At 41.3% G+C, this 18174-nt stretch overlaps 1 protein-coding gene across 2 annotated transcripts in view; it reads right to left on the bottom strand.

The window, feature by feature from the left end:
• Positions 1 to 18174, bottom strand: part of ADAMTS9 (ADAM metallopeptidase with thrombospondin type 1 motif 9) — a 169695-nt gene that overhangs the window by 106619 nt on the left and 44902 nt on the right. For both annotated transcript variants that reach the window (XM_036868421.1, XM_036868422.1), the window contains 5 exons: positions 16699 to 16844; positions 7995 to 8176; positions 7768 to 7904; positions 5866 to 5983; positions 5521 to 5616 (listed from right to left, as the gene is read on the bottom strand). In XM_036868421.1, coding sequence (XP_036724316.1) covers positions 5521 to 5616; positions 5866 to 5983; positions 7768 to 7904; positions 7995 to 8176; positions 16699 to 16844 — 679 coding nt within the window. The remainder of the gene's footprint in view (positions 1 to 5520; positions 5617 to 5865; positions 5984 to 7767; positions 7905 to 7994; positions 8177 to 16698; positions 16845 to 18174) is intronic.

Consider the following 18174-nt stretch of genomic DNA (forward strand, 5'->3'; position numbering starts at 1 on the left):
TGATGCAAGGACTACTCTTTGCAGGATCAGGAATTAATTGCATCAAATTTGATCCCTAAACCTGCGCTTCATCTACCAGAATTCCTACCCTTATAAGCCCCATCTTGGCCCTGAGGTAAAAGTAAGATGCTTTCATTTGAAATGGTTGGGAAGAAAAGTGGTGACACAGCAAAAAAAGCTTCTAAAAAGATAATCTTTTAAAACAGGCAATCCAAGATCTTGGCTTCTTCTTCTTGACCCAAAATCCTTTGATTGTCCCTCTACTACCAAAACTCCTTAGCGTCACCTTCCTGTATCTTTACAGATCTTGTCTTGACCTATTCTTCCAACCTCACCATTCACTCCCACCAATAAACCTCAACTCCCAGGCATGTTCATACCCAGGTCAGCTACACATTCTTCTATATGGAGGTAGTAAAGTGAAGTGGTTAAGGGTACAGGGTCTGAGGTCAGACTTTAAAGGATTTTAACTCTTTTCCCATTTTCTGTTCATGTGACCTTGGGTAAGTTATTCAACCTCTCTAAGCCTCAGTTTCGTCCTCTGTATAATGGATTTCTTACAGAATTGTTACAAACATTAAACAGGATCGTGCATATAGGATTTGGTAGCTGGCAGATCAAAATGCCTTCAAATGCATTGTCTCCTCATCACACTTTTATACTTGCTTAATTCATGGATAAGAAAAGCATGACTTAAACATTATTAAAATATTTTCTGAGGCCAGGTGACTTCTAATCATGGAAGTGTGTCTCCAGAGCCTGTTAACCACTAAAGTTTTCTAAGAAGAAGGTCAACAAATATCCATGAAATGAGTGAATGAATTCAGGCGTTCTTTATCTTATGTACAAATTGAAAGCAAATGTGTTTAGCTACAGATTTTTAAAAATTTAAGTTATTTGTTCTGCTAGACCGCATGAGCCTCTTTAAGTAAAGCCAACATTTAAAACTGCACTTTTCTAAGCCTAAGAAAGATCCCAGCCCATAGTAGGTGCTCAGTCAACGATGTCGAAAGAACAAGTGATTGATGGAACCTGACATTCATGACAAGGAGAACAGAGAGCTTCCAGACAAATAACTGTTTCCCCGTCAGTGTAAACCTCTGACAACCTCATCTCCCCTGCAGCTCCTGCAGCGTGAGACCCACCAGCCATGCAAGATATAGGAGTTTCAGTGGGTCACTGGTTGGAGACGAGGTTGTTTCTGTGGCACCTCAGGCCTCCTGAGGCTGCCTCCTAACGTGGGTCACTTACAAGGCGGTGGCAGGATGTGCTGCCAGAAAAATCACCCAGTTCTTTCAAGTGAAGGCGCATGCTAGCTACTCAGCTGATGTTTCACTAAAAGGGGGGAAATGAGATGTCACAAGGCCAGTTCTGTAAATTAAGCGATAATCCAGTTCTGGCTGTATTCAAAGAGCAATCATCTATCCTATGTTAATTCTGGGGCTCCTTTCCAATGTCTCCAGGCTTCCTCTCATGCTTATGCTGACCTGGGGGCATTTCACCCTTCACTGCATGCTCCTTATCCCATTAGATGGTGAGTAGTAAAGGAGATAGGAGTCATCGGGTGAAATGGAGTTCCTGCTTTATCTTGAACTGAATCGATTCCTGTCTTCCCACTGCCACCATTAATCAAGGGCTAAGTGTCCTGGAGACAAATAAGCACCATGGAAATGGCTCCTTTTTCTCCTAAAGAAACACGAACATGGTGGCACTGGGTGCAACTTGGCTTTAACCCAACAGGAGGGAGGGGTCTATGCTGAAAGGATGACCTTTGACATGGAGACTTTCTGCTTCGGTACCTTGTGAAACAAATAGTTTCCTGAAAACAACAGTCTACTGCCCAACCTCCCACTAATGCGATTAGGGAGCTAATTTCCTGGGTTGGTTTCCCCCCCATTTCACCCATCAGAGCTGGTTGCTACAAAGGCCCTCTCTCCTGGAAACTGCTCCTTCACCAACACATGCGAAAAGAGTATGGCTTGACTGACTTTGAAAAAAAAAATGTGAGGTATACAGATGATGATCGCTTAGCAACCGAACAGCTGGGACTGGCCTCCAGCAGGACTCAACTGGGGGCTTTAAAATCTTCTTAGAGCATTTGCTGCGCCTTCCTTCAAGCCAAGAGTAAACATTTACACACAGCAGATTTGATGACAACATCATATTCCTCCTAACTTGTTAAGAAACCACTGTAAGGTTCAAAGGCTCTGAGGTCTTGACCTTCACGCTCGGTGAAGTGTGACTCGCCATCTTTGCCTGGACTTTTCATTTGCTTCCAGAGAGATGTTCTTTGGCCAACAGGTAATTTTCCCATAATATTCCATTAAAGAGCCATGACTACCTCAGACTGTCTGCCCCAGATGACAAATCTTCTTTAATTTTGCTTTCATTCTTTACAAGGAGAATAAGAAACCTCTAGTGAGAAATAAAAAGATATCAGAAGGCCCTCCCCAGTTCAGGCACCTGACCTGGTTGATGAAGTTGAATTGAACTGAGGCCACTGCTTGGAAGGAGATTATTTTTCCAAGAAGGAGAAGAACAGTGGAGAATCCTTCTCCTTTTCGATGAGAAGAAAGGAGCAGCTCAACATGGTGTTTGGCTGTCAGGAAATTAACCAATAAAGGAGGCTGCATGCAATGCTGCTGGATTTAATTAGGAAGTAGTAAGGCCACAGCAGTCACGGGCTCTAATTTATAATCCAGTCCACGAAGGAAAATGCTTGACCCATTGTGCACAGTGGTTGAAGGAGAAATGTGGGATCCCCCAAAAATAATTTGGATAGGGTCCTCAAGAACTTTGTTAACTGTTTTAAAAGGTACCACTCATTTGGATATTTAGGGTGAGGAAAAGCTGATGCAACCACTGAGAACTGATTCCAAGTAAGATTTTACAGTCTTTAAAGAAGGAATGATTCTGTATATTTCCATCATAATTCCATCCCCCCATTAAGCACATGGCAGATACTCAGTAAGTGAAGACAGCATGAGCAATAGTTATTATTCAATAATTATTCAATAATTCAGCCATCATGTACTTAGTTCATATCATGTGAAGGCTTCATATCGGGAGCTAAAAATATAAAGACACAGCTTCCGACCCTAAAACACTAGTGGTCACATGGATAAATAAGGAACAAGTCTCAAATGAGTTGATAGTGACTGCATCCTTTTGGCTGCTCAGGTCAAAACCATGGAGTCATCCTTGACCCTTCTCTTTCTCTCATACACCATATTCAACCCATCCACTAATCATGATGGCTCTACCCTCAAAAGATATCCAGAATTTGACTGTGTACTGCCAATTCCACTGCTCCCACTTGGGGACAAGCCGCCAGCACATCTCTCTTTGACTACTGCAGTAACTTTCTAACCCATCTTTCTGTTTCTACCCTGTACCCTACCCACCGACCCCATCTATTCTCAACATAACAGCCAGGGTACTCTTTTAAAAATATAAATATGATTATATCATGTTTTTCCTTGGTTCAAAACCTCTAGTAGCTACCCTCATCTTTCAAAGTTCAAGTCCTTTCAATGATTATATAGTCCTACATGATCTAGTCCTGATACCTGTTTAATCTCATCTGGGACTCTCCTCTGTGCTTACAAAGCTCCAGCCACACTGGCCTCCCTCTATCCTTGGAACAAACTAGACATATTCCTCTTTTAAGGATTTCACATTGGTTGTTCCCTCTGCCTGGAATGCTCTTCCCCTAGATAGCCACTGTCTCTCGCTACAATTCAAGCATTTCAACTCCACTGTTCCCGCCCACCCTCAGTATCCCAATTTCCTTTATGCTGCTCTGTTTTCTAATTTTACTTATTACCTTCTATTACCTGTTTATTGTCTATCTCCTTCCACTAAGAAGTTCTAAGAAGACAGAAATTTTTATTTATTTTTTAATGTTTTTGTTCTGTTTTGTTCATTGTGCCTAGAACAGGGCCTGGCACATATTAAATAAGTGGCTGGCTGAATGAATGATGAGACATTGCAGAAAATGCTACAACAGAGGCATGTGTAAATGTTATATTTAATTAGCACGCTTGGCTAAAGGATCATTGCTTATCTATAAATGATTTCATGCAGACATTCCAAGATATAGATACGGGTTCTAATTCAATCCAACAAATTCTCATTTCTAACTCAATATGTCCAGATGTTTGGACTAAGCCTCTGCAGAGGCTGTATTCAGATGCATGGAGTCCCTGCCTGGACATTATAAGAAAGTCCATTCATTTCTTTTAAAAACTGACTGCCCAGCAAGACTGCCCTGATTTCTTCTAGATCTGAGTGCAAGTCGTGCTGCTTTTCAGAGCTAAGAAGAGTCTGGTTGTGCAAGGTGACTAGCTGAATCCCTTTCTGTCATTACCCCAGTCCCCGTGTCCTTTTTTTAATCAAAAATAATTGGGTGGGGGCTTCCCTGGTGGCACAGTGGTTGAGAATCTGCCTGCCAATGCAGGGGACACGGGTTCGAGCCCTGGGCTGGGAAGATCCCACATGCCACGGAGCAACTGGGCCCGTGAGCCACAGTTACTGAGCCTGCGCGTCTGGAGCCTGTGCTCCGCAAGAAGAGAGGCCGCGATAGTGAGAGGCCCGCGCACCGCGATGAAGAGTGGCCCCCGCTTGCCACAACTAGAGAAAACCCTCGCACAGAAACGAAGACCCAACACAGCCATAAATAAATAAAATAAATTAAAAAAAAAAAATTGGGTGAATTTCCTAATCACTTATGGAAGTTTACAGAATGATAATCTGAAGTGGGACTGGGCTGAGCAAACAGTTGAAAATGAACACAGGGTTGTTGGTGAGCTGTGGTTTGAGAACAGGAATAGATATGAATTAATCATGCGCCTGGTCATGGTGAGAGAAAGATGAAGAAACTATGAAGTAACAAGATGGGCCATGTTAGCAACGACATAAAAAACATATTGCCAGTATAGAACCTTTTGGAATGACCGAGAATAATGAAATGTTGAATAAGTCCACCTGTGGTCTGCTATTGGTTAAGTCAACTAACACCTCTACTAAAACACTGGCATGTCAGTTACCCAAAGGACAGATTTTTTTTTTTTTTTAAAGACTCAAAAAGAGCAATGATTTTATGCTAAACTTACAAGGCAAATACTTTCAAAACTTGATTTGGGGATATATGGGGATATATGTATATGTATAGCTGATTCACTCTGTTATACAGCAGAAACTAACACACCATCGTAAAGCAATTATACTCCAATAAAGATGTTAAAAAAAAAAAAAAGAAAAAAAAATTCGATTTGGGGCCTATTTTCTAAGATCCAGAGTCAATTCCTTGATATTGACTACTATAATTACACAACTCTTATATCAATAGGCTGAGGGCGTAATGTGCAAGGGTAACAAGTTTCAAGATCAACTTCTTTCTTTTATGAAAATACATGACATCTGAAAGCTGTCCACCTGCTATAGGGGAAAGGCAGTAGCCTCTGCCAACGGCTCCAGAGAACCAGAATTCTCACAAACGGCAGGGGGCACCCATCTCACCTAAGTAGTTGTCATCCTCTGATTTCCCTGAGAAACTGTGCTGCCGCACATCGATGTTGGTAGCACCAGCTGGAATTCGGACCACAATATTGTAACCTGAAAAGAATTGAGCAGAAATTGAGCATTCCACAGATTGGTTCATTTCCTCTAAGCATGGTGTAAAAGGTGGCAACAAAGGAGTACAATATAATTCTCACTATGAGATGCCTTATAGCCAGATGGGTAATGTACCTTATCAAGACTGATTTTACACTTGACATGAATACTTTTACATATTACACGTGGTTAACAATGTTTACACTTTGACTATTTTCCTTCTCATGGTTCTTAGGAACAAATTCTTACCATAATGTACTGTATTAAATGTTCCTGCCACTGTTTTGCACGAAGAATTATCGCCACCACAAACCCCACATTTATCTCTCCGGGCTTTTGAGTTTAAAACATGATCGCATCCAGCTTGCTTTTAAAAAGAAAACAGTTGAAATACATGGTAAGTATTAGAGAGATTATAAAATGATAAGTAATGTGTTTCTTTGAATGAGGTGCATTCAAAATGACAAGAACTTTTAAGTCTCTTTAAACTCTCAAGGGTTGGGAACTCAAATTGTCTTTAGCCTTGCTGTGGGAAAATGTGGTCCTTGGACCAGCAGCCATGGGCATCCCCAGTGATGTTGAGGATGCAGAATCTCAGGCCCCACCCAGATGTACTGAGTCAGAGTAGATTTTCCGGCATGCTAATAAGACCCTTAAGTGCTTCGTCTACAGATTAAAGTTAGAGAAGCACTAGTCTACAAGTAAGTGAAGTAAATGAGAAAAATAGCTCAGGAATGAAAAAAAAAAAAAAGAGAGGTTGAGGACTGTATCCCATTAAAGAGCTCACAACCCATCTTAAGGGAGCAGCCACTGTCCACTGCAGGTTACTGCTGCCATGCAAAAATAGGAGCCCAGTGTTCACGTACCCCAATTTTTCAAAAGGGACTGGAAAATTTGATTTTATGTGAAATCCCCTATGTTTAAATACAGGCTATGAATGGAGGACAAAGCATGACTGCAGGCTGCCAGGTTGAGGCCTCAGGCTCTAAGCGGCCTCTTTAATTTCTTCACGTCTTAATGCAATGCAGCAGTGTAGACTGGGGTCTGAAAAGGACACCGGAAATCACCAGAAGACCAGGAGGACAGAGTTCACATCCTCAACTATTTTGTTCCTTCGAATGAACTAGTCTTTGAGGAGAAACTCAGTGTTTTGCTCTAGCGCATGGACTAAAAAGGAAGTCCGCACTGTAGCTGTGGGTCAGGAGGCGGGTGAAGCTCATAGGGGCTCTTCAATCAAATCCTATCAATGAGGAGCTCCAATGTGCCCTGGACTCCATGCAAGGACATCACCTCAGAGCCTGGCTGCGAGGGATGAGTTCTGACTGGTGAGAGCAGGGAAATGGTGCCAAGCCCTCAAGAAATCAGCGCTCTGATTCTTTCCCATCTGCCAGAAGAGTCTCGATTTCCCTCCCAAGAATAATTTGCCTGTATGTCTTTGGTAGAAGTTATCCTGCTTCAAATCAGAAATCTGAGTGAGGCCGGCTCTTCCTCATAACATCTTTTTGGAGCACAGCTATTCAATCTACAAAACTCACTGTCAGGAAGCTTTTGGGTTTAACCTTATGCACTGTGGTTATCGTAAAAAAGTGTGTATGTGTGTCAATTATAATAAATCTTCACAGGGAGCTTTTTTTCAGACTCCCACAGAGAGTGTCAGAAAAATCTAGGGCAGTGGTTCTCAAACTTTGGCATGCATCAGAATCAGGTGGTGCTGGGAGGGATAAATTAGGAGTTTGGGACTAACAGATACACACTGCTATATGGAAAAGAGATAACCAGCAAGGACCTACTGTATAGCACAGGGAACTATACTCGATATTTTGTAATAACCTATAAGGGAAAATAATCTGAAAAAGAACACACACACACACACACATATGTAACTGCATCACTTTGCTGTACACCTGGAACTAACACAACATTGTAAATCAACTATACTTCAATAAAAAAATAAATCAAATCAAATAAAACATAAAGAAAAAAAAAAAAAGAATTAGGTGGTGCTGATGTTGGTCCGGGGGGCCCCACTTTGAGAACCACTGCCCTGGCGATAATGCACAGATACTAGCAGCTGCTATTCTATCAAGGAAGCCACACATCACAGCTTGGCAGCAAGACAACACAGTGAAGAAATCGCCATCTGGGACTCACCCGGCAAAGGCCTTGGACACAGATGTCGTTGGTGTCCTGGCCACACGGAGTTCCATCTACCACTCTGTCACGGAGCTGATAGTAGGCCGTGTTCCCCGCCACCCTGCAGAACAGCTTGCAGCGGTCCTTCATCAGAACTAGACAGGAGAAACACCATGCAACGTGACTTTTGTGCCTGGACCCCGTGCCAGCCTGCCAGCCACGAGCACGTCCCCAGATGCACTTACTTCCACTGTACTTCGGGACCCAGCGCACGTTCGGAAGCAGACCATTGATGTTGAAGTGCTTTCCATCAAAGTGAGCACATTGTTCGTCTCGGAAGTCTCGCCTCTGCTTGGGACATGGCTCCGTGTTGCAGGACTTAAATTTCATCCTGCGCCCTACACAGTACTTCCCACCATTTTTTGGCCTAAGAAAAAGCAAAGAACACACATGCTGTATTATAACGTATTTCTCCCCATGACCCGATAATGTAAAGAACACACACACTGTATTATAATATATTTCTCTAATGTATTATAATGTCATGTATTACAATGTGGCTTCCTGTCTTTGAGGGAAGCAAATGTGAAGTGGTCAGTGACAGTGGCCAGGGCAAGGGCTCTGGAATCTGGGTTTGCACTCTGCCTTCAATATCATTAAGTGTATAATCTTGGGCCAGTCACTGAAAGTCCTTGAGCCTCAGCCCTTCCACTTGTAGAATGGGAAGGCACCACCTGGTAAGGCTGTTTTGAGGATAAAATGGGAGAGCATCTAACTTAAAGTTTGAAACATAAAACCTGGCGTCTATTAGGCCATTCTGTGTCCTCCTTCCTCTGAACATCCACAGTCCTTCAGTTTTAAAAACACAGAAGGTCAAAGGTACAAATGAGTACTTGGAATGCTCCTGTCTACCTTCCGTATCATGGTACTTTCATGGGCAACCATCCTAAAACTTGCATCATTCCATTTCCATTCATTTCTGTCCCTCTTCTCTCTTCCTCTCTCTCCCTGCATGACCATTGTTTTTGCTTTGTTTTACAAATAAGATGGAATAAGGTGTGCTCATATTTTGACTAACTTAACAGGAGAACCAGGAGAGAGTGTACTGGTTTCATTAACTGTTGTGTGACAACAGTATGGAGGACGCCTTGCAAAGCATCACAATGCAAATTTAATCTCAGCATGCAACCCCGTTCATGGATTTTCCAGATGTGACCCAGAGAGTATATTAAACAACCCATCTCCCAGCAGTCAACAGCTTGCCAAGTGCATCACAGAAACGGGAAGATCACAGAATCAGAGGAAATTGGACTCACTCACAGCCCAGGGCTGGAGCAGCTCGGATACCAGAGCTACTCGGATACCACAGGTACCACAGTTGAGGGCACCTCTCAAACTGAAAGATGTCTACCTTTTCTCTTTAGAATGAATCTTTCAGAGTAATTTGGACCATAAGAAGTGTTTTTGTTTTGGTTTTGGTTTTGTTTTGGTTTTTTGCTTTGTTTTGTTAAAACAGGGCTTGGGGAAGGGAAGCATATCCACGACTACAAAATACAGAATGAGGGGCAGTCTAGCTGAGCCCGTGAGGCTCTAGAGTTGGATCTGGCTTCTTATCTTGGCCCTACCCTCACTGTGTGACCTTAGACAGAGTTCCTAGCCTCCCAGAGCTTCAGTTTTCCTCTTCTCTAAAATGAGTGCACACAGCAAATGCCTAAAAGTGTTAGTGACTATGATGTTACATGTCAGCACAACCCAACCTAATCCCATCCGATTCAGCAGTTTGTTTGTTTTGAGTACCAAATCTGAGCTATGACGTGTGCACCGTGAGGCAGGTCTCAGTGGTACTGCAGAGTGCCTGAGTCTCAGGAAGGGCTGCCTGGCCATGATGCTGTCATAAACATGTTCCGTCCACCAAAGATTTGTGGAGGGAGGTAAGAGCATGGGCTTTGCAGTTACAAGCTGGGCAACTTTGTGTGAGTTACCTGGTCTCTGTGAGCTTCATTCTGCACATGTAAACAGAGATGATACTGTGCACCTGAAAGGCTTGTTATAAACGAGGAGCTCAGCAAGGAGTCTCATAAGTATTCATTGTTATTATGAAGAAGACTGCATCAAGGGATGCAAAACGGCACAAAACCCAACAGTATCTATGTCTGATCGTCTCCCCATTAAGCCCGTATGATTTATATCTGCCTTGTGTGCTTGACTCGCCCATATTCACTCACATCTTGCCCAAGGGGAGGGTAGCTGAGGTACTTTTGTATCAAGGGATGGAAGGTTCAGAAAAGTTAAGGACTTTGCCCAAGGTAACACAGCCAATAAAAGAACAGAGACAGGACTGGAATTCAAGCTTCCCAGGTTCTCCCACTGTGCTCTTCCTGCTTCATTCTCCAGGAACTATGGTCCAGAGTCCTGTCTTTTTCTTTTTTGGTGCCATTTAGAGATACAGCCTTGGTTTTCTGGATACCAAGTTCTTCTCTCAGTACCAAAGCACCCCAGTCTCATGCATAAAATATCACTGATGACACATGAATAATAGATCAGGCTCATACCGCTGTAAAACCTGTTTTCCCTTCTACAAGGAAGACCCCTTCAATTTTTTCTCAAATTGAAACGATCTCTGTGGAATCTTTTTAAATGTCCCAACAAACTATAGTGGATCCATCAGATCATTTACCTGTTGCCTGGAAGTAACTCATATTTCTTTCCCTTTGAAAACAAATTTTTTTCAGTGATTTTTTTTCTTTCGGTTCTCTTATGTAAGAAGTCTTTTCTGACTCTTGAAATTGATCAAGAGCAGCAGTTCCTTGGGCAGCAAAGAGTTAACATTTGCAGGTGGCTTCCTGATTCACATGGTAACAGAATCCACCTTTGCTTGCTTTGACCACTATCAAATGGCAAAGAGCATTTTGTGACTTGTTTCTATAAATGACATTTTAAAAAATAAAGAACACACAGAAAACACTCCATGTAAAAGGCAATATTGCCGAAGGTTATAGATACAGATTCTGGAAACAGGATTTGAATCCCAGCCCTGCTTCTTAACCATGGTGCAATCGTAGGTAAATCGCTCAGTGTTGCTAAGCCTCAGTTTCCCTACCCATAAAAGAAAGATGATGCTAATATCTACTTCAAGGGCTGAGTGAGGATTAATGGGTTAATAGATTCAAAGCACTTGAACAAGGCCAGCCATACAGTAAATGTTTAGCTATTACGAGGGTCTGTAAACTACAGTCTGTGGGCCAAATCTAGCCTACTACCTGTTTTTACATGGCCAGTGAGATAAGAATAGTTTTTACACTCTAAAAAAATTTAGAAATAAATAAAAAGAATATTTTGAGACACAAGAATTATATGAAATTCAAATTTCCTTGTTCATAAATAAAAGTTCTATTGGAACACAGTTACACCCACTCTATACATACTATCTACGCATGTTTTTCACTGTATCAGCAAAGTTGAATAGCAGGGACAGCCATCCTATGGTCCACAAAAACTAAAATATTTATTATCTGACCCTTTACGGAAAAAGTTTGCTGACCCCTGAGCAGTCTAGTGTACAGGGCACCATGTCACTTTGCAACTTCAGTCACTGACTGTGCACAGCCATCCTGTGTGGTAGGTAGTAGCGTCCTTGTTTCTGAACCCTTGCTTGAACTGGGTTCAGAAATGTTAAGTAGCCTGGCAAGGTCACATGCAGTTAAGTGAGACATACTGGCTGAGAGACCAAGGCAGGTCTCCCTGACCCAAAGCCCACAGTCTGGCCTCTCTCCCACGCTGCCTCTCTTGAGACAGGTCTCTTTCCATTTCAAAACTGATTCTATGACTTTATTTGCTTTTTATGTAAAGGCAAATGATATTTTATGAATAAGCATAAATTTGTCCTTTAGAAATATATGGCTTTTTTAATATCCTAGACAACAGGATCTCTTCTTGATTTGCATGTCCTGTGTAATGAGGAGGGCTTTACACAACTGAACTTACGTTTCAGCATGGAGAAATTCATGTTTTAATTTAATAATTTAGCTGGATGGAAGTTTTTTCCCCATATAGGCAAATACTGAAAATTATAGGAAATGTAGCTTTAAAAATAATATTAATCACATTTTCCAACTATTAAGATCCTTTTAAAATAATGCTTGTCAAATAGGGATGGAAAGGACTTAAGGAAATTGCTGATTAATTACTATGAAAGTAACTATGTTCAGCACAGGCAAGCTGAATCATATATACAAAGAAAATTCACGATGCTGCATGGCCAAAGCTATGAAAGAATTTTTGCAAAGATCATGGCAGGTGCATTCTACTCTCAAGGAAAGCTAAACTTTGGTCTGCAAATGGGTTTGAACAGAAATCTGAACATCTATGTTTACTTACGATGAATTACAGTTAGCACAAGGAAGAAATTTCTAATGATACAACAGGCGGCCTGAGAAGGTAGTGTATTTTCTATATTTGGAGGGTTTTAAGAAGGGGTCTAATGACCAATTACGGAGAATGCTGAAAGAATATTCAAGGATTAGATGGGGTGGGCCAGGGAACCATACTAGCGATCATTAATAATTCTGCCAAATGGGGCAGTCTATGGGACTGGATATCTCTATTCATTCATTAGTTAATGGCTCTCCCACAGCAACCAATTCTCAATATTTCAAAAGACAGATCCTTCTTGACTTATGATGGGGTTATGCCCTGTTAAACCCATTGTAATTTGAAAATATCTTAAGTCGAAAATTCATTTAATGCACTTAACCTACTGAACTTCCTAGCTTGGCCTAGCCTACCTTTAATATGCTCAAAACGCTCAGGTTAGCCTCCAGTTGGGCAAAATCATCTAACACAAAGCTTATTTTTTATAATAAAGTATTGACTGTCTCTTATAATGTATTGAAGACTATACTGAAAGTAAAAAGCAGAAGGGGTACCTGGGTACAGAATGGTCCTAAGTGTATTAGCTGTTTACCCTCACGATCGCGTGGCTGACCGGGAGGTGCAGTGGCCACCGCTGCCCAACGTCAACAGCGCATCGTACTGCGTATCACTAGCCCGACCAAAGACCAAAATTCAAAATTTGAAGCACTCTTTCTACTGAACGAGAATTGCTTTTGCACCACCGTAAAGGAATCTTAAGTCTAACCATCATTAAGTTGGGGACCATCTGTAAATTCATCCAACTCAGCGCTCAAAAAAACTTTGCTGCCATTCTTTACAGCCAAATGAGAGATTGGTTTTCTTAGATGAAACAGACATATGTTTATTCCCTTTTATGGAAGATTTCATAAGCAGTTGCTATGCTCAAAGCCTAAATGGGAAATATTTAGTTCACAAATCCTGTCTTTTCTCAAATCTATGAGTTTATTATTATTCTTTAATTTAAGCTATCTCCTAATTTAAAAGCAAAAGAGAAGCACGAGAAGAAGGAAATACTTTGCCCTTCCTAAAGAACTCGTGTGATTTTTTTAGTTTGATAGACTATAACAATTCTATAAACCATTTTGTTCCAGCCACCAGGAAGCTCAGAGCCAAATTTAGAGCACAAAACAACAAGTATATGGGCCAAAGGCCTGGTAATGCATCTTCTATTTCCAATGCTTTGTCTTGTTTTGGTACTCCAAGTTATGTTTTTGGTCATTCTGATTTCAAATTTTATTCTATTACATGTTTCTTATAGATCAGGTGACCACATAATTGTTTAATTCAGGACACTTTGAGAATTGAAAGGGGAGCTATCAATAACTTCTCCAGGACAATAGATGTAAACTGGGACCATCCTTACAAACCAGAACATATGCTTATCTTATATGTAGGGCATCAGTCAAAAATGGTATTAAGGGCTTCCCTGGTGGCGCAGTGGTTGAGAATCTGCCTGCCAATGTAGGGGACACGGGTTCGAGCCCTGGTCTGGGAAGATCCCACATGCCGCGGAGCAACTAGGCCCGTGAGCCACAACTACTGAGCCTGCGCGTCTGGAGCCTGTGCTCCGCAACAAGAGAGGCCACGATAGTGAGAGGCCCGCGCACCGCGATGAGGAGCGGCCCCCACTTGCCGCAACTAGAGAAAGCCCTCGCACAGAAATGAAGACCTAACACAGCCATAAGTAAATAAATAAATTTAAAATATTAAAAAAAATAAATAAATGGTACAGCCATTAAAAAAAAAATTTTAGGAAAAAAAAATGAGATTAAAAAAATAAAGCATTTAAAGATAAAACATTAGGGCTCCATTCTCATGATGGTGAACCAGTTGGGACCAACAACTTTTTTGGGATATGAAATTAGAAAGAATATGCTTTCTAAAGCTTGCTCATCAAGTGTAGCATGATCCCATGCACATGGCAAGGCTGCGTCTCTTTTTTAGCTTGCATGCTTTCAAGGAAAAAAAAAAAACCTAAAAATATAGCTTAAAAGTATCCAGATGCTAAATAAATACATTTTTGAATCACATGAATACAGTGAAAACATAAGAACAACCCAGTGTTCTCAATAAAGGTATACCTTGGATTCTGAAAATGGAGATCTTCATTATATTCTAAGGGCTCCGCAAACTGAGAAAAGCATTTTGCCAGCAATGGGGGCGCTGGGAGGGGCTGCATTCCCTGAAACTTCCTGAGAATCAGGACAGCAACCACTTCCACATTCTACATAATGAACCATTTGCTCTGCGAATTTCTCTGAACAAGCTCTTAAACTGATTTGGACCTGACTTTCCCTTTTCAGTGTCCCTTTCCCTTGTCTAATTGACTCCCCCAGTGCCATCATAACCTTGGTTTTAAGAGGCAGACTCCTTCCTTAGTTCACAGGGACATCCCGAAGTGCAAATAACTTGGAGGAGTTTTAATGAAATGATGTCAGTGCTGACACTCAACTAGGTGGATTGTATTATTTTAAAACCTCCCATAGCAAACAGCCAGGACAAGGACCTCTAATTGAAGTCTTTAATGATCGGTTCCTAACTTCTGAATGAGAGGATCTTTGTTTCACTTTGAAGCTCAAGATCTTTTCCTGCTGAGATCTTTACACTGGGTGATTTTCTTTGTCTGCTCCATTCCAATTATGGAGTGATTTATCTCTTTCCACTTTCCACACTACTTTTAGAATTATTCTAAGACTATTTAAAAAAACAAAAACAACCCCCCACTTCTTTTGAACGGAATATTCTTGAGTCAAAATGTTAAAAGCACCTACTGTTTGCAATATCCACACTCTCATGATAATAATAGCTTACTCTAATAATCACGATTTGGTTCAATGTAGCCACCCAAGAGTTTTTAAGTTTTAAAAGAATTCATCATATCTGCTGCTAGCTTAAAATGTTTTATTTTAAAACTTCAACAGTACAAGTAGCTAGGATATATAACTGCTTTTAACAAGCAAGTTGTGGAACAATATATATAGGATGACCCTTATTTTATATTCTGTAATATTTATTTCATATAATACATATTACATCTATAATCTCTTTTAAAAGTTTGAAATAACATACAACAAATTATTTTTTAGTGGTTATTTCTTGTGGGGGAGTATTGGGGGTAAGAATAATAATGGCAGGAAGTTTTTATATGATATACTTTTGTATCTGAATTTTTTGAAAGCATCTACTATATTTATATTATTATTTTAAAAACTAATACTAAGTATAGACGCTATGGAAAAATCTAACATGTATTAGTTTATATCCATAGCTACAGTGTTACTTTTACAGACCAGAGCCTGTGTCTTATAGCTCTTTCCTTGTCCTTAGAGATTAATATTACGTGGATATGAAATAATGTTGGACTGTGAACAAAAATAAATTAAAATAAACTGATCACCATCTGTGATTTGGACTATACAGATTATTTATTTAGACCAGGGCTTGCAACAGCAGGCTAAAGCTATGTCCTTTTTGGTATACACAATTCATATTCTCCTTATAAAAAATTAGAAGCACCCCACCCTTGGTCTGCAGTACTCTACAGTACAACCTAGTCTACTGCACAAGCCTACTTTGCTCCTCTACCTGCTTGCTTCTCTCTACAATCCAGTCTGCTATCCTTAATGTAGGCTGTTAAAAATAAATGAGTACTGCTGAGCCAAACCCTTTTACAAAATTCCAACGCAGCTGGTTCTTAAAAATGGTTGTGAGTTTGCACATCTAAACACTCATCTGGGAAGACCTCTCGGGCTACATAGGTTCAATGGCAATAATATCATGTATTATTTTCTATCCCTTTCAACTTTATGCATCTTACATCCACACAAAATTTGATGTCATTACTTATAATGAAGATAGCAACTTTTTATATCCACTTATAAATAGCCTCTCCCCAAACACATATCTATCATGATAAGATGTTGGGAAAGAAGCCTGTGGGCTTTATTTGAGCTTGTAAGTTTCAACAAGGTTCTACTGGTAGAGACAGTCATGGTCACACTCTGAGAATTATCCTGAAAAGCAGTTTACTTTACTTTTGATTCAAAAGTAAATCCTGACTTAGGGTTCCAGGTCCCCTGGGGTTCACTCATGCCGCCTTGGGGGTCTGTGTGCCCTTTTCAGCGTTTCAGTAGCTAACTGGAAAGGATACATTTATCTACAATCTGGAAGGAAATGTCCGATTTCTTTGTTTCCTCATGAAAATCCACTTGTTCACTTTATTAGTGTGCTATCCCAAGCTCTGGGCGGGGGCGGGGGGGCAGGCAGTGAGATATACCTGACTGTCAAAATTGTTGACCAACCAACACAAAGCATTTACCATTTAAGAAACTTAACTTTTAATAATAAAGGGTCACAGGAGAAAAATAATAATACAGAGAGATAGAGCTTAGATAACATTGGTCTGGGCAGCTCTAGATGTCTACCCAATGTCTAATTTGGAAAGAGCTCTTTACTTGCCTCCAGCTAAATTATCCCCTTTAGGAATTTTTCACCCCTGCTACCCCAATAATAAGAGTGACGAGTTCTAGGACTTACTCTGGTCTGTTGCACTCTCGAACAGCTGTTTTGATACCCCCTCCACATGTTCTTGAGCAGGTTCCAAAGTGACTCCAACTTCCCCAGGATCCATCAGTCACAGGGACCTCCATTTCTTTGGGAACACAAAATCCAAACTTGCAGTGCTGTATTTAATAAGGGGAACAGTGAGGGAGAGCTCGGTTCTTGAGATATTGTAGGACCCGCTGTCCTTTTAAATATACCACACTTGCATTGTTTTCCATGTGCTGGTTTGAGATGCTACAATTTCATCATCTACGTGAGTCATGGAAATGGTAGGGAGTTTAATCTTGGGCTTAGTGGTTTTAGGCTGTGTCTTCATTTACCACTGGCTTGAATAAAACTGGCCAATGAGTGGCTGGCTCCAGGCTGTTAGGGTAAGTCCCATGGCCAGCCTAGAAGCGCTCAATTAGTCTACTTGGAAAAATGAGGCGTGGAAATGGGCTGTCTACTGGTTGTAGACAGGGCTGAAATGAGTTATTGGATTTGCATAGTGCATCTCCATTAACAAGGCCTAGAGATGTCATGAGTCTGGTAAAATACAATGCTTTACTGCTCCTCACAGATTTGAAAACCAATTTTAATTAAATGGGAGAGGGAAAAAAAAGCTAGTTACATGATTCCTATAAACTCACTCTAGCAGAGCACACAGGATGAGACTAAAGCAAAAATGGACACATTACAGAGAGCCCTAAACTTTATTGCTTTTTGGTTACTAATGGTTTCTGTTCTGCAGCCTAGAGCAGGAAGAAGGCCATGATGCTTAAAGCAAAACAAAGTAAAACTCCTCAGCAGGACAAGTGAGTGGAGAAGCCCATTTCAACCCTCTGCCATTGTTGGGGTGTGAGGCCCTGACACAAAGCCGAGGTCACTGAGCAATGGACAAAGGAAGAGGGGCAGCAGTGGCGGCAGGAGGGTGACGCCCTGCCGCTCGCTCAGATCTCTGAAGCGGAGCTGGTGGTGGCCACTGTGATTTATCCGCAGGGAGGACCCAGGCACGGAGGTTAGAAGCAGAGTAGCCTGGAGGCCAGGCGGTGGGGGGAGCGTGTGGGGAAAGGGAACAGATAAGAGGTTGGTGAAGCCTCAGTCAATGGCCAGTCCCAGCAAAGGTCTGGCGAACAATTATTTTAAAGAGCGCAGTTAGGCTTTCTCTGTTCTGCCCTGCCTTCTCCCTTGTAATTACCCTCCTGAGTATCTGAGAACACATCCCTTTTCCTGGGCTGTTTGGTTGAGGCTTAAAAGGTTCGGCATCCAGAGAATCTTGGGCAACTCTGCATCCGAGAAATGAGGGCAGAGGTGACCACATTACTCCCTGAAATCATTTTATAGTTGTCTTTACAGCGGTCTTGAACATTCCTTGGAATATATGTACATAAAATCAATGAGAGGCAGCTTGGTCTAGAGCACCACTATCCAGTAAGAATGTAACATGTGCCACATATGTAATTTAAAAAA

Source organism: Balaenoptera musculus, chromosome 11 (assembly GCF_009873245.2).
Source record: "Balaenoptera musculus isolate JJ_BM4_2016_0621 chromosome 11, mBalMus1.pri.v3, whole genome shotgun sequence".
Lineage (NCBI taxonomy): Eukaryota > Metazoa > Chordata > Mammalia > Artiodactyla > Balaenopteridae > Balaenoptera > Balaenoptera musculus.